Source organism: Mustelus asterias, chromosome 5 (genome assembly GCF_964213995.1).
Source record: "Mustelus asterias chromosome 5, sMusAst1.hap1.1, whole genome shotgun sequence".
Lineage (NCBI taxonomy): Eukaryota > Metazoa > Chordata > Chondrichthyes > Carcharhiniformes > Triakidae > Mustelus > Mustelus asterias.
In genome coordinates this window covers 60,896,269-60,917,912 of record NC_135805.1, presented here as the reverse complement: position 1 = coordinate 60,917,912, position 21,644 = coordinate 60,896,269, and the positions used below count along the sequence as shown (strand labels likewise).

General features: G+C 41.8%; 1 protein-coding gene across 3 annotated transcripts in view; it reads right to left on the bottom strand.

The window, feature by feature from the left end:
* The window catches only part of epha7 (eph receptor A7), a 202,176-nt gene that overhangs the window by 174,504 nt on the left and 6,028 nt on the right, over positions 1 to 21,644 (bottom strand). For all 3 annotated transcript variants that reach the window (XM_078212656.1, XM_078212657.1, XM_078212658.1), the window contains exon 3: positions 17,661 to 18,330. In XM_078212656.1, coding sequence (XP_078068782.1) covers positions 17,661 to 18,330 — 670 coding nt within the window. The remainder of the gene's footprint in view (positions 1 to 17,660; positions 18,331 to 21,644) is intronic.

The window sequence follows — 21,644 nt, the reverse complement described above, 5'->3', positions numbered from 1 at the left end:
CACACCAGACAGTGACCCAAGCCGGGAATTGAACCCGGGTCCCTGGCCCTGTGAGGCAGCAGTGCTAACCACTGTGCCACCGTGCCACTTAACTGTTTTATGAGGAAGAAGGGAAATATGATGGAAGGTAAAGCCAGTAAAGCATTCCCACTTCTTTGGAAAGGCTTTCGGTCCGAATGGAGATTAGTTACTTCTTGGACAAACCTAGAGCATGCTCAGAGGCAGTGACAACAGCCCTTCTGTTCAAGTTCAGATCGTGGAGATGCCGGCGTTGGACTCAACCGGGATATTGGGTTCATGTCACACTATTTGTAACTCCCACAGGGTTTCACTGGCTGTCTTGTCTGGAGACAATACACATCTTTTTAGCCTGTCTTGATGCTCTCTCCACTCACATTGTTTTGTTTCTTAAAGACTTGATTAGTTGTAAGTATTCGCATTCCAACCATTATTCATGTAAATTGAGTTTGTGTCTTTATATGCTCTGTTTGTGAACAGAATTCCCACTCACCTGAAGAAGGGGCTTGGAGCTCCGAAAGCTTGTGTGGCTTTTGCTACCAAATAAACCTGTTGGACTTTAACCTGGTGTTGTTAAACTTCTTACCAAGTTCAGATCAGCAGATTAATGTTGGATTTGGTCACTAAACAGTTAAACCTCCAGTTGGGCTGTAATTCTCTTCAGTGCCTAGCAGGAAGTTTACAATGCTAGCGGAGTCAGTATATCAGTTACATCCCCCCATCTCAAGTCTAATTGTAGTGATGTTGTGATATTCTAACACAATGTGCCCATGATCCTAGCGGCACATGGATGAGATTCAGTGGAAAGTAACAGTGTATTTTCTCTGGTAAGGATGGGTGCATAGTCCAAGGAAAAGAAAGAAAAAGACTTGCATTGATATTGCATCCTTCATAACTCAAGACATGCCAAAGCTTTTTACAGCCAACGGAATACTTTTGAATTGTCATCACTTGTAAGTAGGAAACGCGGCAGCAAGCTTGCACTAACAACAAGGTGATAATGACCATATAATCAGCATAACAATGTTGGGTGAGAGATAAACATTGGTGAGGATAACTCAGCTGATCTTCAAAATGGTGCCATGGATGCCCGAAAGCCGACGAGAACGAGATCTTCTGAATGATTGCATCTTTGACAGTGTAGCATTGCCTCAGTACCTGACTGGAGCTGCAGCCTAGATTTTTGTGCCCATCTCTTGGATTTGAACCCACCACCTTCTGAGGTAAGAGTTTTATCAGCTGAGCCACAGCTGACACAAGAAAAAGAGAAGAAGAAAATAGGTTTTTAAGAACACGTTCACATTGACTTACTTTCGCAAGCTGCTGTGTGTAATTATCAAACTGGAGCCCCCGTGATGTAAATAACTGATGATACATTTGAAAGAAAAAGCTTTAGCAGCAATTGTAGCGAAATGATTTCAAGTGGCATTTCACAAAAAACATAGATTTTAGCCTGCTTGTGAACACTGAAGATAATAGAAGTTCACTTATTTTGTAATGTCCAGCATGGCAGTGGAACTTCATCCATTTAATAATACTAACTATGTCAGTGGATCTTCACTCTTTTGAGAACATCAAAAACAATGGAGTTCTCTCGATGTCTATTAACATATAATTCCACCGAGTTCGCAATTTCTACCAAAAGCTATGAACTACAAATCTTCAAGGATCTTTTTAAAAATGTCAGGGAAAATCTGGCCGGCAGTCACAGCTTTTAAGCTCTTTCAGGCATTATATTATCTATTTCACACCAGCCGCCACGTTGAATAAGTGCCACTGCTGGTGGTTATAAGTTAAATTTAGTGAAAACCGTACCACAGCCCCAATCCCTCACATTCCTTAGTGTCCCTTTCATTTTACAGAAAAAAGGGGAAAGAAGTCATACTTCGGAAAGTTTCTTTTCCTTTTTAAAAAAAAGTACAAAGAGTAATTCTATGTGAAAGAGGTTGACAGAGAACGGGAAGCAGTGAAAGATGAGCTGGCCCCTTTCCATGGACTGTGATGAATGAGCTGATCACAACACGTTTTGGTGAAAGCTGAAGCTGAGCTCAGAGGAGGCTGCTCGAGTGACATGACTGGCAGGCCATCTCATTTACTCACAACTCATTTCCGTTTAATATTTTATGCAGCATGTTTAAAGTTGTATTAATTCCGTCCTCCATTCCGTTTGCTCTTCGGGCATTTGCTTCCAAAGGAAAACAGTTCTGTGACCAAAATGCTGATCACATCGGATTGGAATTCTCTAAACCTCCACTAGCTACCTCCAAGAAGTAGCACTAATAGAATTTTTCGACAAGGTAATGTTCGACCACACAGATTTTTACACTCCACTGTAATTATCAATATATATTTATTTTACCTTCTTTTTAATTCAAGCTAATGAAGGGTATTGGATCTGACTAGTTAATTATATCACGAGTCAGCCACCCATATAATGGCCTGACAGTCTGCCAGTTTCAAGTTTTAAGTATCTTTACACAGATCATAAAGGACACTACACTCTTGCATTCACCAATATGCAAATTACACAAAGATTTCAAACATGTTTTTCACATCATTATCGCCATTACTAATTTGCTATAAGACTTCTGGATGTGCTACCAGGTTACACTGAAGCCAACCAAGTTGCCCTTATTTGTCTCAAATATACACATATAAAAGGGTGCAGCCATTGCAGTTTATTTTTAAGTGTGCCTCATACACTACCTCAGGCAGACTATTCGCTTCTGTCTCTGTCAGTGACTGTTATAAGATGAACAAGGGTACCACTGGGTTGGCTTCCTTCAATTGTCCCTTCTTGCCTCGGAGGAAGAACTTTATGTTCACTCTCCTCCTTTTTCGAAGTAGCACATGATTGGGTTCCCCAAAACTTTCATGATTTGGAACACATTGTGAGAGAATGACGAGCCCTGCCAATCCATCACAGGGCATGTTTTCAGCCTGCACCGTCCCACTGTTGCGGTTTCTCTTTCAATAATTCAGAAGTGAAAATTCTGGTTTTGCCTCCTTGCTTCCTGTGACTTGATTATCTTGGGAAGACGGTACAACATGGTCAATGAACAGGGATCATCATGTTTCCACTTGATGTTTTAAATAGGATCCGGGCTTAAGTATGTGCTGCTCATTCCAGGAAGGAAAGTTGCATTATTGATCTGTGTAAAACATTAAGAGGATTGATCCCAGTTTTTGTAACACTGACTCATTGTGCACTATTGTTCCATAGGGAAGATTTAGTGCAAACAGATGGGACTGGAAATTCCCACCCAAAGTCATTGGACGTTTGGCTGCCTCTCCAAATTTTCCATCCTGCCCACAATGGGGAACCAGAAAGTCCCAACCAGACATTCCAGCAAATAATTCTTCCTTAAATATTGCATTTTAAACAGTTCAACTAAGATACTCAAAAATAAATGCTTGCTTGTTATAAATGATAACTTTGATACTGATTGCAGATTTTTCTTTTAATTTTGCTGTAGAATTTTTCATACTTCACCAAAACCGACCAAAGACATAGTTTAAAAATTGCTATCAATTCCTTTTTAACTGAAGTAGATAAATGATTAACATTGTTAGCACTGGGTCTCAATTCTTCATTGCCAAGTTTTCAACATTGCCTGGGCAGAGTGCAAAGAGGAACATAATCCAGGGAGAAATGAACAGCTGGAACAGAACCTACTAGATTTTCCTTCCATTAATTTAAATGGAAAGCGGACAAGCAGCTGTGTAGTGGGTGTACAATGCTGTTTGCTTTACCTCATCTGCGCAGGCACTGAAGATAAAAATCTACCCCAATTTTTTTTTCACATTGTTACTTCATGGGCTTTTTATTCACACGGTATGAATATATCGTCAGTGTAAATAAAATCAGGACAGCACAAGGTTCTAAATAAGTTACGTGTTCAACTTGGTTTAGATCAGTAGCACTCATGAGATCCACCAAAAGGGGATTACTGATCATTTATCCCATGACTTGGTGTGCACTAATGGCTTGCCAAATTTGCTTAGAAAACTAATGAGAATGACTATTCTTCAAAGTAGTTCATCGGCAATGAAGCATTTTAGATGTCCTGTAGTCATGATGGTTCTACAACAATGCAGGTTCCTCTTTTCTTTCAAAGTGGCAGATATAAAGAATGACCTGATTACATGATTAAATCCAAAATGACTGCCCAATTTAATTCTTAACTCCAATAATCTTTAGAAAGGCAGAATCTTTCACTTTTCAATTTGTGAAATTATGTGTACCTGGATTAATTCAAGGCTGTATTGTATTAATATACTTTCAGTCCAAACTATGGATCAACATGTTTTGCCACAATAAAAATTAAACTTTTGATATTGCCAAGCTTTTACTGCTCCAAACAGTGTAATGGCAACTGATGTAATGCTGCACACAAAGGCTGCTGAAATTGCCAATTGAGATCACGTACTAACCAACTCAAGAACAGTTTCTTCCCTGCTGCCATCAGACTTTTGACCTTATGTTAAGCCGATCTTTCTCTACGCCCTAGCTATGATTGTAACACGACATTCTGCACCCTCTCCTTTCCTTCTCCCCAATGTACCCTATGAACGGTATCCTTTTATCTTTAAAGCACGCAAGAAACAATACTTTTCACTGTATATCAATACATGCAATAATAATAAATCAATCAAATAATAAATCAAATCAAAAAAGATGTCTGAGTTAGGTGGATTATCCATGGTAAATGCATGGGGTTAGGAGGATGGTGGAGCAGGGATGGGGGAGGGAGTGGCAGCTGTCCAGGCTTAAGAAAGATGCTCTTTCGGAGAGTCAGTGAAGACTCGATGGGCTGAATGGCCTTCTTCTGCACTGTAGGGATTCTATGTTTCTATGAAACAGCAGTATTGCTTTCAAGAAAGGACACCTCCTGTGATTGCAGCGCCTACATGGTAAACAATATCTCAATGAGAGAGCATCAAAGAAAGGCAAATTAACAATTAACTTCTGTATCTGCTCGATGGCTAAATGCTACAGCCTGTGTGACAATAAGACACACAAGTTGTGAAGATCTCTGGCTTCATCCCTGGTCTTTGCTGAGTGATGGCAACATTACAATTCTCTTCAGTGCCCCTGGGAAAAGGAAAAGAGAATCACCCAAGGTTTTCTAGCTCCTGACTGCAGTCCTTATCCCTGACCAGACCATTATTAGTGTAGATGAGAACAGGATGAGGCTCAGTGCATTGTCCCACTTGGCTGAATCTCCTTCCAATATTGTCAGTGTAGAAAATGAAAGGTCACATAAGTGTGGCACAAGGAAGCTGCTGTGTATCTGCAGCCCAGAATGTGTTATTGTTTTCAAGAAGCAATATGTGAGCTTTTCAGGGGGTGACTTGGGAGGAATCATAAAAAGGACGAGAGTGAAACAGTCGCCTGTTTCGCATTCCTCCTGATAAACATTTGTCCATTGGAGTCAGTGAGATAGAAACTTGGACAAGTGGTAAAACGGTTGCTGATTTACTATCACCTTTTCCGCCAAAGAAAAGATTCACCCCCCCCCCTTATTGTCAGGTATCCAATGTATTTACTGAAGAACTCTTTGGTTAGAGAAAGGAAGTTACAGTTTTTGCACGACCACATACAAGACCATTTCCTGATAGGAGAATTGTGCTGGGCCAGTGCAAAAGGTTGTACTGAAAGTATGAAATGAAAAGTAGGTTGAGGTCATGTGGGGACTGCAATGGGATAATCAACACAATATAAAAGAGTTTTTATTATGATCTCCTTTGTTTATTTATTCTGAGCTTTGCTTCTACCTTCTGCCTGATCTGAAGAAAAAGTTATTTTTGTTTGAATTCTTCTGAAGAAGAGGCATGTCAGTAATGGAACAAAGGGCCTGATTGAAAACTCCCTGCTGAGGGGTTCAAAAGCCAGGGGACATACAAAATCCAGCGGTAATTAATGCCCATTTCAGGAACCCATAATGTCACTGCTGGAATTTAACTGGCAGCAAGAAGAGGCCCAAGCCAATCCCCAGCCCAGCAGGTTTCCATGCATGGGCTGGTGCTGGGTGGGGCAGGGAGGGGTCCTTCCTTAACTGGTCCCCTGGCCCATCCAAGGGCCCCCAAATTGCTTCCACCTATAGCTTCTCAAACCTTCACCACCCCGTTCATCGACACCCAAACACCTTACAATTCCGATCCATCGCAGCTTGCCTCCTCATTGCCTCTCCTGCGAATGATATTGGTACATTGAGAGCTCTGATTGGCTCTCCGTATAATTCATCTTATAATTTCCCCATCCCACTGTCATCGCCTCATCCCACTGTCACTCCCCCATCCCACTGTCATTGCCCCCCCCCCATCCCACTGTCATCCCCTCATCCCACTATCACCCCCCATCCCACTATCACCCCCCATCCCACTGTCATCCCCTCATCCCACTGTCACCCCCCATCCCACTGTCATTCCCCCCTCCCCATCCCACTGTCATCCCCTCATCCCACTGTCATTCCCTGCATTCCCACTGTTATTTCCGCCCCCCCCCCCCCCCCCCCCCCATCCCACTATCATCCCCCTATCCCGGGATCTACCTCTGGTCAGTCTGCAGGCAAGCCTCACAAAAATAAATTAATCTTTTGGAAATGAAATGGCTACTTTTGGAGGAGAGACAGAAGCCTGCAACTTTCCCAAAGTATTGACATAGGGCAGGCCTAAATTCAGGTGAGCCTTTTGCCTCCCAAGTTTGTCTGCATGCCGTTCGTTATACTCTCAAATTCAGCTAGAACCAATTTCTACCCAACTATTTCCAATTCAAGCATCTTTATAAATTCAGACCATCTGTGAGCATCACACAACTCCTGTGCCAGATACTTCATGTCTTCCTTCAACAATCTCTTATCAATTACACACTTTAACCCAACTGCAAAACACCAACTCCAACAGCACCAGTGTGATCATTTGCATTTGCTAAATCAGCCAGACTTGTCTATCAGTTAAGGGTACAAAATTCAAAATGTAATTCATTGTGTTCTCAGGCATTTTGTCATGAGAAACAGTTCATGCAAATACATGTTGCACTACTATTAAACTGTGCTGTGCTGTGTAACCAGTGTCAACAGAGAAGTGCTGTCTAAACTCATCTCGCATAGAAGTGTGCAAAGAGAAATCCTCAGTTCCATGGGTTTCGGCCAGATTTAAATCCATGTCCCAGTCCACTTAAATTCACCAGTCCATTAAAGTGAAAAGGGTGTAAAATGCTGTGTTAGCAAGCAGAGAAAGCAGGAACTCCAGCCAAAGAGATAGTGTTTAGTGCCCACTGTATCCCCCAGACTCTCCTGAAGGAACTGGTACCAGTGACCATGCCCTAAAAGATTTTGCCCCTGAATCAACCATGCACCCAGCACAACATATTTGAGAAAAGCAAATCATCAGAAAGCCAAATACAGAAGGTGCTGAAAATATTAAATAAGATGAGAAAATGCTGGGTAACTCAGCAGATCACGCAACATAATGAGTTCAATGTCTAACCTTCTCCACTCCCACAAGGTGCTACCTTCTCATTCCCACAGAACAGCCAGACAGTCATATTTCCAATTTTAGGTTGTTTTTCTTAAGAACTTGAGAAGTTTCAAATGAGAAACAGCTGATAGCAGACTTATAATTCAAGTAAAAGCAAGCCCAAGCAGAGGTCAGATAGGAAGGCAATTATAACACGATATTTAAACAAAAACTATTGCAGAATATGATGAAAAAATTGAAGGGAATTGTAAAATGAACTTTAATGGGGTATGTCAATATTAAAGAAAGGATAAGAGTGAGTTTTATGATCATACATCGATTGCAAAAGCCATTTAAAGAATGGAGCTATTTATTTTTAATAATAGGATATCTATATATCAAACTGAACTGAGTGAGATTTGACGAGCCTGAATTTAATCCAAGATCCCCCCCACCTACTTATAATGATATATTCAGGCAAAGGGCCCTGCAGCTTTTCAATTAGGAGAACCTTGCCATTTTTATTGAGTTTTTGCCTTCATTTATAACTTTCCTTTTTCTGAGTTAAAATGTTCTCTTGAAGTACAACTTTCAAAGGCGCTTTACTTCACAACAGTATCCTCCTTACTCCTGCTGCTGAGGAGGAATGAGCCAGAATTTACTTGATTCTATAAAACCTTCAACAGGGGAGACAGCCAGCTTGTCAATGTTACATACTTGAGGGAGAAAAATCAAAGGGCAACACTGAAGTCGCACTAATAGTAATCTACAAAGGCTCAGACACTGTGTACAAGGAAAATATCAGGCTATCAGGCAAATGAAAAAAGAATTGGCAACGTAAAACTCCTGCCGTTTTCAACAAGATTCAGAACAGATCTATGATCCTCCCACTGAGATCAAAATGGAAATTTTTGCAGTTTATCTATGGCAAAATAAATAGGCCTGTATTCAGTTTCCTTTAAACTTGTCCTTTTAATAAAAAGCCTCTCCATTCATCTCCCATTTTTTCATAAAGGGAAAGAATGCATGCCAAGCCCCAGACAGCAGTCCAAGACATGGAGACGCACTGAACTCATCTTGAAGCAGTGCCTAAAATTAATGCAATGCCACATTTAACAGCTCAGTATCAACATATCGGATGAGCTCATGTGAGGCACAGGTCCTGAATTGTTCAGAAAATGATCTGCTCTGAATATTCAGCTAAGCTGCTTCCCCAGTTTGCTCATATTGCAGCATCGTTACATGTGCTGTATTGCAGTATTTTTTGTGTGAAAAGGATAATAGCTCATTGTTAATCTAGGCCAAATGGAATAAAATCACATGGCTCTACTCATGCCATTGTACACTCCTGCAGCTACCAAGAATTGGAAAGGTCTTGAAGAACTATGATCTTTCTCTACACCTCTAGCTATGAATGTAACGCTCCCCTTTCCTTTCCCCTATGTACTCTATGAACGGTATGCTTTGGCTGTATAGCACGCAAGAAACAATACTTTTCACTGTATCCCAATACATGTGACAATAAATAAATCAAATATTAAATGGATCACAACAACTTTTGAATTTACTAAGTAATGTAACCATTTCTCTCCCGTAAGACTCAGTAGTTTGTCTGCCTCGTTATTCGCTACTATCTCCACACAAGATCCCAAAAAGGTTTGTCATTCCCCAGTCAGTGCTTTTATGCATTTCCAAATGTTAACAGGATTACTGAAAGAAAGAATTGCTGTAAACAAGATGTTGGCTTGCTTCCAGAATAGCATATTCAACAAATGATTGTCTTGGATTGGTGCCAAGGATGGAGAGTGCACTTACACATACACATCGCTACACTCAAGTGCAAAGACAACATTCCTCTGTAATAATACTAATGTCCACAAAACTGTGGCTTCAAATTAACAGTGCTGGATTATTAAAATCATTTCCACAAAAATCCAAATAGAGCACACAGCTTCTTTTATTTGATTACTCTCCTCCACATCTAAGGTGTTGACTCAAGCCTTGATAGCATTTGTATCATTGTGCAAGCATGAGCAGTCCCTCACCATCTTACACTCCTTAGTAATCTTCATATGTAAACCTGGACAGTGAATCCAAACAGAAAAACCTAATCATGTCTTGATGAGATGTCCATGAACTTGTGCATGTAGACATAGGTTGAATGAATTGATCACTCCTAGCCCAGGATTCTGCCATGCCCCATGACTGCCCCACTGAGATCAGTGAACATGCTATAGACCACAGCTTAGCGCTTTCCAAATCTATACAGTTCCCTAACACTTACCAAAAGAATAGTAACAGCAGTTCATCCAAAGAGAGATTGCGCGAGATTCTCCGGCCTCCCAGCCGCATGTTTCCCACCAGTGGGAAGTGGTGCATTGTTTGCTAACGGCGGGATTCTCTGCTCTCACCACTGTCAATGGAAATTCCCACTGACATCACCCCATGCACGGGAAACCCATGGGCGGGGATGAGCTGCCAGCAAGGCCGGAGAATCCCGCCGGCATGAATGGCCAGAAAATTCCAGCCATTATTTTATAAATGATGCAGAAAGAGAGGGGATGGCAGTGACGTGTGGTAACTATATTCACGATCAGTAAATCTGTAAGAATAAATGAGCCCCTTGAATTAGCAAGTCAAAATTGCAACAAGTAAATTATGTTAAAAGATGCCAGGTCAAAAAATAAGAACACAAAATTATTCAACTAAGGCTGCTAACTTGCTTGTAAACTAAGTGAGTGAAATATTGTTTAATCTCAATATCATGGTTAATCACATTATTGCAAAAGGCTGAGGTGCCACAAGCAGGTTCTTACATTGTGACTTACCCACCGGGGAACAGTATGTGAGAGATGTTGGACCACACGTTGTAGATGCACTGAAACGAAGACTTTGGCCATTGTGCAGCTGGAACCGTGGTTCCAGGCATACAACATTGTAGAAGAATGTTTTATGGTGGCTGCTGCTGTCATTATTGTCTGTGGGGATATTATTCCAAGCACAGTTCAAAAAATATTAACCCAACAGGAATAACACTGCAGTAGCAATGCCTGTGCACTCAGCGAAACAGAGCAGCTGAAGCATTTTATGTTTATCTTTAAAGCCAGGTTAGCATAATTAATTATGTGTTTATTTTAAACGACATCACGTACTTGAAATAAATTAACCCCCATACTATACTGCAGACACGTCTGACTAAACTCAATGAGATATGCTATTTGTTAACTCCTCGTGTGCTTCTCCCTACATTCAACGTGCAAACTATATAAACCATCTGGCTTATTCATGCGGTGAAACAATGTAATGGCCCACTTGGAAAGTTGCAGCATAACTATGGTCTAAGGGCAATCTTTTTTGAAGAAATGAACACGCAATTGATGTATGCAGGTAACCTGGCAAACCATGGCTACCTGTGAATTCTCTTGGTCATTGGAACAGTTTTGAGTTAAGTCCATCCAAACGCCACCCAGTTAATTGACACAGCTGTAAAACTGGCTGCTGTTCAACAATCACCTATTTCACATCAAAGTTAACCCTACGTTTTAGAATATTTTCTAGCAATTTTTAAGTTTCTCCTTAATGAGACATAATTGGCATGATTTTACCATCGCGTTGAGCCCGTTTTCAGGCGTGAAAACTTGGTAAAGTCGGGCGTGAGGTGAGTAGCGCGATCTGCGTCCGCCTCTGCGCTGGTTCTCCCTTAACCAAACCCCGAAAATGGCCGCGATCGGGACCGCGACGACTATTTAAATGCATTTGCATGCACTTGCATGCATTTAAATTAACTTAATGGGCTGCACGCCCAACCTTACCAGCACTTCTCCCTTTACCACCGCATTCGCCCATCCAGAATTAGCGCGAATCAGACATGCTGTACACAAGTCCGATTCGGGCGCTCCAGTTAGTGAGGAGGAAAGTGCTGAACGTCCAACAGCTCTCTCCTTAAGCTCGGTGGGGTGGGGTGGGGGGGTGGGGGTGGGGGTGGTGGTCTGCTGCCACTCTGCCTGAGATCAGTGGGGGGAGGGGAGGGGGGGAGGGACCTGCGATTGGTGTGGGTAGCGGAGGGGGTGGGAGGATAATGGGGTCAGTAATGTTGTGGGGGCGGGTCATGTCTGTGGGGGTCAGGGGGAGGCCTTATCCGGCCCGGGAGCAATGTGACAGAGGAGCCGCATTCTATCATCGATTTTCTGCGCATGCGCAGTTGGAGGCGCCGATCAGAGCTGCAGGGTTTTGGGCGCATTAAGTCCCACCCACAGGTTTGTGCAGCACGATTCAGAATCGCTCATATTTTTGCAGGCAGAGTGTGTATGGGGGCGCCTGAAAATGGGTCTAAAAGTCAGATCTGAAGCACTCCCAGTTTCAATTCCGCCCAGCACTTAGAATCAAAATGGTAAAATAGGGTCCTATGTATTTTTCATACCTTTGAATGATATTTTATTTGTATTAGAATATGTTACATTATAAAGAGAAAAATACCTCAAGATTATTTCACAGTTTTAGACATGTACAAATGATAATTTGATCACTTTTTGAGGAAGATAGCGTATGATCCACACTTCTCTCAAGCTCCATTTCTTTTGGCAGTATCACACTTGTCCTTATCTTTCAGCATATCCTTGTGCATGTCTTAGGAAATTTGGGCATAAGTTTCCCATGGCAGGATCAGTGTTAAGACTGACATAAATAGTGGCATTATTTCTACATAAATGCCACCCAGAAAATTCTACAATATCTTGTTTTCTCTGTGATCAGCAGTCCCTTCATCCCTTAATATTTCATCCTAGGTGACAACCTCTGCAAACACAACACAAAGTGGCTGATCAGCTCCCAGGCAACCATCAGTACCAATCAGAAATCATAACTAGCCTGCATGTGATTTTGCTTCACAATTCATGAGGAGGTCCCAGGCACACATCAAACTCCCACAAATATCAATGTGAAAATCTGTTTGTATACTGATTGAAAGGTAAACACTGGCAGGACACCAAGGTAACTTCACTGCTCTTTTACAAAATAGTGCCACGGGATCTTCTACGTCCATCTGAGAGAGCAGAGGATAATTCAGTTTAACAGCTCATCAAAGAGACAACATGCTGCTGACAGTGCAGCACTTCCCGGGTGCTGCTTTGGAGAGTTAGCCAACACTTTGTGCTTAAGGCCTGGATTTTCCATCTTCAAATTGAGACATTAGGAATATTCCCGGCTCGATCCACCTTGGGAGAAAGTGCTCACAAGGACAGGATATTCAGTGTGTGGACGGGGCAGAGGGTGCAAGTTGGAGTCAGGCCCAGCCAACCCAGGAAAAAAATTGGAGACAGCTAAACGGGACTCCAGGGTGCTGATGTTTAAAAGGATGACTTTGGTGGACTGGGTCCAATTAAAATAAAAACATAAAATTCCTCCATCCCTTACCCCTCCACACATTCTGATGCCCCATCCATGCTACCTCATGCTCACAACACGCCATCTATGGACAGTCATGCCCCCATGCCAAGGTATGTCCACCAAGCCCCAAGGTCAGACTATGTTCCTCCCCACAAACCCCATGCTCCCTATGACAAGCTGTGCCCCTATCATCACCCTCAACAAGGGCCCTCATGGCCCAATTCAAAGCTGTATCCTTGCACCAACTCTCATTGGTGCATCATGCACCCTATGCAAGCTGCAGCACTCCATGCCCATTGACACTTGCATGTTTCGGCTCTCAGAAGAATACATAATGAAGCCTGGCTAAGAGCCCAGAAATCCATTAGTCTATTGAAACTTCAACCCCAGAGAAAGCATTGCTTGATTGACAGCTCTGGCTCTCTAGCCTCTGCTGTCAATTGCAAAAAGGTCCATTTACACAACGTTAAGAGATTTCAAATGCTTGCAATTTCAGCTACTGCAACTTTAAAGGGCTTGGGTGATCGACACTTTTATTGTCCTGGTGAAAGGTTATAAATGAATGACTTTCTTTAAAACGCTTTTATTTATACATCTTATTGTCACTATAGGGTTCATTGGTTCAATATAGTGTATAGTGGGTCAATAGGTGTGGAAGTGCCACAGTTTGGCATAGGGGGCATGAGGGCCATTACAGGGGGATGAAATATATTGGTATGGGGGTATGAGGGGCCATATGATTGTTTGGACGGCATGAGGAGGACCATTTGAACTTACCTTTAAAAAAATCCCTTCATACAACATATTGTTCACAACACCCCTGAGACTCCATGACCCACGACTCATTGAAAACCTGACACAACTCTATGAAAATTTCAAAGGACTAGAACATGCCTATCCTTACAATGGAGCCGGCCAGGTCAGGAGTTCAGGCTGTGGGTTTTTGACCAGAACCAACCTATGCCTTTAATAGGCACTACCATAAATTAGAGTGCCTGAGAATGGGGACAGGAATCCCGGAATCTGGTATCAATGTCAGTTTTAAAGAGTTTCCAAGTCATCCCGACTCAGTGAAAAACCCAGCCCTGAATCTCTGGACTGGAGTTTGAACCCACAACCTTCCAACTCCCGGGCAAGAGTGCTGCCAACTGAGCCATGGCTGGCACTGTGAAGTCAACTGTGACCCAAAATGTGACAATAGTTCATGTCTCCTGGCCATGGCTTAAGCTGGAAACAACAGATGCCTCATCCACTCAATACTCACTCTGGACACAAGTTGTAAATCTTTGCCCCCATCCCTCACGCTTGCACCACATACATCAATAACGCAAAAGAATTCAACACAACTGGAAGCTTACTGTAGCAACTTCAGGACAAATAAAACATTGGTTGGATTTCTGGCTGATGTCAGTAGCATGTCTGCACCCTTAAGACACACATCTTATTTCTTCCTGTAGAATTACAGTGACTACATTTCTAAGAATTTTGTACACGAGGTTTGACACTTTTTTTGGAAAGGCCATGAGCAGCGAGGATTATATACGGACCACAAAATTTGACCAAAAACCCAATGAAAATGCATAGGTCCACTGAGTGGAGAGGTATCAGTATACGGAATCGGCATCACATGGAAATACTATTATAACACACAATTCTTAAAAGACATACGGTTTAAGAAATACTTGTTCCTCTGTCCTGCTTACTGTAAAAACCAACCGGTTTTGCTCAATGCTTTGCAGTCAATATAGATGGTTATTATTTTCATTTTATCAGCACTATTATTATCTGCATTGTGTTAAAATCCTTGGAAATGTCTTGTTCTTTCTAAGCAACATTAAATATACAGTGCCTCAGAATGACATTTTGATACGAGCTAAAGAAGCTTTATCTATGAAGAGAGTTAGCTTCCCATTGAACCTTGACCTGTATTGAAAGTTATTTTTTTAGTTTTCAGTGCGGATCCGACATCAGAAAGCCAACACTGTTATGTAGACATGTAGCATTGCCCTGTGCTCTTCTTTAGTTTCACTGTATGATTAGCAGGATACACCGCTCGACAATCACCAGGCAAGACTGTTCTCTTCCTGTTGGAGAGCACTTCAGCGGTCACGGGCATTCGGCCTCTGATATTCGGGTAAGCGTTCTCCAAGGCGGCCTTCGCGACACACAACGCAGAATCGCTGAGCAGAGACTGATAGCCAAGTTCCGCACACATGAGGACGGCCTCAACTGGGATCTTGGGTTCATGTCACACTATCTGTAACCCCCACAACTTGCCTGGACTTGCAAAATCTCACTGGCTGTTCTGTCTGGAGACAATACACATCTCTTTAACCTGTGCTAAATGCTCTCTCCACTCACATTGTCTGTACCTTTAAGACTTGATTAGCTGTAAAGACTCGCATTCCAAACATTATTCAGTATTCTATAACTTGAGTTTGTGTCTTTATATGCCCTGTTTGCTGTTTGTTAGCAGATCTCCCACTCACCTGATGAAGGAGCAGCACTCCAAAAGCTAGTGGCGTTTGCTACCAAATAAACCTTTAACCTGGTGTTGTGAGACTTCTTACTGTGTTTACCTCAGTCCAACGCCGGCATCTTCACATTATGATTAGCAGGAACCAGGGATCAGCGTGTGCAAGCAATCCCGTCATTCCTGTCTGTAAACATTTAATTTACAGAATCACAGAATGCTTACAGCACAGAAGAAAGCCCTTCGACCCATTGATTTGATTTATTATTGTCACATGTATTAGTATACAGTGAAAAGTATTGTTTCTTGCGTGCTATACAAAGCATACCATATGTAGAGAAGGAAAGGAGAGAGTGCAGAATGTAGTGTTACAGTCATAGCTAAGGTGTAGAGAAAGATCAGCTTAATGTGAGGTAGGTCCATTCAAACGTCTGATGGCAGCAGAGAAGAAGCTGTTTTTGAGTCGGCTGATACGTGTCCTCAGACTTTTGTATCTTTTCTCCATTCACTGTGTCGATGCTGACTATCTGAAGGAGCGATTTACCTAGTGCCACAACCCCACTTTCTCCCGTAACCCTGGAGTCTTCCCTGACATGAAATAACTCCAGTCCCTGCTGAATGCTTAGATTGAACCTGCCTCGACCATGCTCTCAAGCAATACATTCCAGACCCTAACCAATCGCTGTGTGAAAATGTTTTTCCTCATGTCACCATTACTTAGCCTGTCATCATAAATCTGTGCCCTCTTGTTCTCAATCCTACCAACAATGGGAAAGTTTCTCTCTTATGCTGTCCAGACCCCTCATGATTTTGAATACATCTATCAAATGAATTAATGCCAGTCAGGTTTGCAGCATAATTTTGCCACAGTCTTCAGTTCTGTGTTAGATATTGGAAAATGACCTGTTCGGTTGTTAGAACTGGAAACATTTAGTGACAAGCTTGGAACCAGGAGGATAATAAGTTAAGGGGGATTTTACCAAGTTAAAGAGTTAAACCTGGAATAAATTTTTCTCGATTTTTAAAATGTACTTTTACTTTTTGGCCGGAAGTCTCTGGTCTCACAAGCCCTGCTACCATTGCTAGCGAGAATGGAGAATTTGGCGCTCAGCCAAATCTCCGTTCACAGCCGAGGGACCGGGTAATCCCAGTCGTAGACAAGGTTGGAGAATTCCAGCCATTATATCGCTTTTCTCCAATGTCTATCTGCACATTGATATAACTTTGCCCTTCCTCTTAGAATTTTGGGGATTGGCAGGGTCATACAATTCTCTATAAACTGGCAAGAACAGAAGCAGGCAGCACAAGTCAAGAAAGATTGGTGTGGAGCGGGTGCTTTCAGAGTTAACCATCCCATTGCCCTCCTCTTCCTGATCCAGCACCATAATACCATGGGGTGCTCCAATTAGTGTCATAGCCAGTGACTAATAAACGCCATTTCACTAATGCAGGTGGATTTCTGTGACATGCTGATCTAGAACTAGCATTCACAAAGAAATGCTTGTAGTGAATCAAGCTTTCCAACAATAGAGGATTGGATTAGCAATTATATCCAACAATCTAAAAGTTTAAGATTGATTCTTAGAAAGTTCCCTTGTCTCATCTTCATAGAAACATTGAAAATAGGAGCATGAGGAGGCCATTCGGCCCTTCTAGCCTGCTCTGCCATTCACTTGTGATCAAGGCTGATCCTTTATCTCAATGCCATTCTCCCACACCCTCCCCATACCCCTTGATGCCTTTAGTTATAGAAATCTATTTCTTTCTTAACTATATTCAATGATTTGGCCTCCACAGCCTTTTGGGGTAGCGAATTCCACAGGTTCACCACCCTTGGAGTGAAGAAATTTCTCCTTAACTCAGGCCTAAATGGATTAGCCCGTATCCTGAGACTGTGACCCCTTGTTCTAGACCCCGTCCCCAGCCAGAGGAAACATCCTTCCGGAATCCAGTGGCCCAACTCTGTTAAAATGTTATACATTTCAATGAAATCCCCTCTCATTCTTTTAAACTCCAGTGAATACAGGCCTAGTCGACCCAATCTCTCATGTGACAATCCTGCCATCCCAGGAATCAGTTTAGTGAACCTTCGTTGCAATCCCTCTGTGGCAAGTGTATCCTTTCTTTGGTAAGGGGACCAACACTGCACACACTATTCCAGGTGTGGTCCCACCAAGGCCCTCTACAGCTGCAGTAAGACATCCTTGATCATCCTTCAATTTTTGTAACAGTTAATTTCTGGAGATGGGGGTTTCAGGACGTATTTATAAACTGTTTTGATAAATTATAGGTGTACCATTTCCATGCAAAATGGACCACTTACCCTCGCATTCATCCCCTTTCTGCTGAAATCCTGCTTTGCAGATGCACTTGCCAATGGGCACCAACCACTCCCCCTCTGCACTGCAGTGCATCTTAGGAGGGTTTTCTGTTTCCTCTTCTGCATCGCTGACACATGTTCCACGCACCTCGACCAGGGATGAAAACTCAGATCCTGTTACTGTGTCCGGGAAAATCGCCAAATTTTCCACAATAGACCAACACTTCTTATAGTAAACACGCACGGACACAAGGGCAATGCAGGCGCCCACATCCTGGAAGGCCAAGTAGAATCCCTTTTTCGACAAAGGCCCGATTTCTCGCACCTCTGTGTTAAGTTTCATTACACGCTCTCCAAGGTCCCCTTGAGTAAAACTTTCATCAGCTGCAATAGTATCTATTTTGAGGTACTGACTCTCCTTAATGTTCCAGCCAACATCTGAGTCACTTTCAAAGTAATACAGGTTAAATGTCTCCTTGCATGTCCCCAAGACTCCTGGAATGCTATTACAATCCCTCAGGGTAAACTTCACCTCCACAAATATCCTCTGAGCATTGCCTCTTGCAATCCAGTTAGTCCGCAGCCAGTTGTTCTGATTAGGTTCCATTACTCTGCACACCTGGTACGTGCGGATAGGAATGTAGTTCTCATCTACTCCGCTGATCTCTTCCCACTGAAAGACAACAGGACAAGATGTTACCTTACTATGGCATAACAATAAACAGAGCAAAATGTCCAAAACAAATAGATTTTGTTAGTTTGTAAAACCTGCATTTTGAAACATTAAAAACAAACAGCATTTACACAAGGACTCTTGAAAAGGATCAGAACCAAGCATTGCTATTGCAGCCTGGAATATTATAACTTATTTCCTGTCCTTCACAAACCAGCCAATGTTTTAGACTGGGCAGGTTTGGAGTACTGGGACACAAAGTTTGCCATCAATGTGCTGTGAATGGTTACTAAAGTGGGGACTTTACAGAAAAGCTTCTATATGAAAGCCACACATACCAAACTACCCAACAACATTTATAACTTCCAACAAGAAATACAATTTCATCTCAGCTATGTCAGCTAATACTCGACTAGGTAATACTATTAAGCTATTTTTAAACTCTCCCTATGGAAGTTGTGCTGCGCATTTAAAGAAGCATCAAGATAAAAATCTATCTTATAGTAATTCATCCAACAGTCTGACAGCAAAAGCAAAATACTGCAGATGCTGGAAATGTGAAGAAAATGTTGGAAATAACCAACAGGTCAGGCAGCATCTAAGCAGAGTTTACGTTTCAAGGAGAGGTGACCTTGACTGGGGTCAGTTACTAATTAGCTCACTAAAATCATTGATTAGAAATTTGGCTCTGGAACTCAGCCTGTCCCAGGAGATTTTCCTCAGACAAATTTTAACTGATGGAAGATCATACAGGCCCCATAGGCTTTGGCGCCAAGTTCTCAATCTGATTTCTAGCATAGAACACTCCTCCCCAGGACTTCAAATTTTTTAATATGGTGCCAAAATATCTCTATATCCTGAACATTCATTCAAGCTTCTTTGGGCAAAGCATTCAGAAAGATTTCCAGTCGAGCTCTCATTCTCCTTACACAAGTGCATTCTATTTTCTTCACATCAAATAAGGATGGTTAACCGCCACTCGGTATTGCAGTTACTGGGATCTAGATTATCAGGTCTGTCCGTGGACTGCACATTTTAGTTTATTTTGGAATATTAATGATTTAAAAGTGTTGCGCTGTGCAAATTATCTAAGTGCCTCCATCAAAAGGCTAGATGAATTTATCCAAGCAGCAGTTGCTTCATGAAGACCAAGGAGGACATAAGTCTGATGATCTCCAATCAATGCTATTAGCTGATCCTCCGTTTGGCAATGTCTGAGGTGCTACAGTTTATCTCAGTACCTTTAGGTTAAGATGAGGCTAATCATAGTATTGTGTCCACCTAAACTTCTATACCAGAAATATATGTGTGAAGGTCAAACAACAAAAAGGGTTGAGTTTGACTGCAGTTAGAGCACTATGTATAGCCTCGTGTATAAATAATGGCCACTTGAGCAAATTATTAAAACGAGATGGAACTTTATTCTAACAAGTGATTGACAAACCTAAGAGTCACCAGTGGGTGTGTGCTGGAGGCCTGAGAGGATACACAAGGGTGCACTGTACTTGGCAGATAATGGGAGTCTGCCATTTTGCTTGGTAAGGTTACACTGTTGACTTGGCCTAGTACTAATCAAAAGTCAATGAAGGAATTGAAGCACAGCTGCAAGTGTGAGCAGTTGGGGATGGGGAAGCTCAAAACCTGGAAATGGTTTGGTGTCTATTTTCATTCTTTGATCTGCAGCCTCCCCCTGAGGCAGCATAGACAGCCTAGGCCAGAGGCGTCTCAGAGAGGGTCCTGGTACCACCTTTCTTCCACAGGGTTCTCCACACAGTAAGATGCAGAAAGTGAGGTGGGTTATGAGCAAGGCCTCTCTCACATTAGTAAAATGATAAAGATTTGCACCGTGCCCGATCCACTGATATCCATGCCCAAGACACTTCTGGAACAGGGTTGTAGGGACAGAAACCTGACATTAAAGGGCTAAGCCCTTCCTCTTCCCTCATTTCATTGCAGAGTACCTATTCCCAGCTGCTGCAAACAGGAAATTTCACCATGATATTTTCATAAGGGAGGCTGGCAAAAAAAGATTGACATGCAAAAAAGCAGGAACTGAAATGGGTCGTTTGAAAGATATTTCATGGCCTTTAAAACTAAACTACCATCTTTTCAACCTCAGGAAGTAGAACACAGGATTTTTTTTAATTTATAATTTTACAGTATATTAATATGTCTGAACCTTGGCTTGATGAACCCATCAAGTATAACATGCTCAAGGTTCATTAGCTTCCCACTAACTGCAGCCTAATAAAAAGCTTCATAATTATTTTTTTCCAGGCATATGTAGGAAACCAAGAGGCTAAATTGCACTTTATTTTTTAATCACGTCCCTATCAGTCATTGTTTTTGCAGATATTTTCTGATTGAGATCAATACTGATGAGCATATGACTTTCATGTTTACAGCTTGTATGAGCTTCCCCCAGTCACACAGATAGAAGAGTGCTGCCTTTTCAAACACTGGGCCCTACTAGAAAAAATGTATGTTATAAAATGAGAAGGCAAGGAACACTTGTTCTCAAAGTTCAGCTTCTGTAGCTCAAAGCTATACCGGGAGAGAAGTTAATTTATGAATCAGTGCAGAGTTAATTTCTCCTGTTCCTGTCCTAAATTTCCATTAACTTTCCCTGCCCTGCAAAAGAGAGATTACCTCATTTTATTTGCACAGGGCCTGATTTTACAACCATTTATGGTTGGACCTTATGCCTCCGTTTGTTTCCTGAGTAAGTGTACAGTACAAGTGACCAACTGAAAAAGGTTATTACTTTATAAACGTAAAGACAATCTGGAGAATCACCTACACAATGGGCTAATTGTCAATTACCAGTTTTGTGAATCCAGAACCAACCAGCTGATAACCTGTGTTTTTATCAAAGTGTATGAAAGTTGGTAGGGCTGTTAAATTAAAATGTATGCAATATCAGGAAACATACTTGTAGGAAATAATTATGGAAACTTAAATAGATAACAAAATAATTTCCTATTTGTATCTTTTTTTAAATCATAGCCTATTAATAGTCTAGGGAAGTGGAGCTGGAGATTTTAAGGTTAGTTTTCATTAATATAATGCAAACCCAAAACAGCCAATATACAAATGACTGACCTGGGCAATGTTTTGTTTTTATATTGGTGGAGTCACAGCATAATATTGCACAATATGCTTTAGTTGTATTTTTACATGTGATATCATAGATGAAACACCTGTACAAGTCAATTGTCTCATGTTGTCATAAATATTACATTCTGTGGTCTATTAGTCATGCAGACTTAATTCACATTTTATCTTAACTGGGCTTCCACAGGATACCCGCTTGA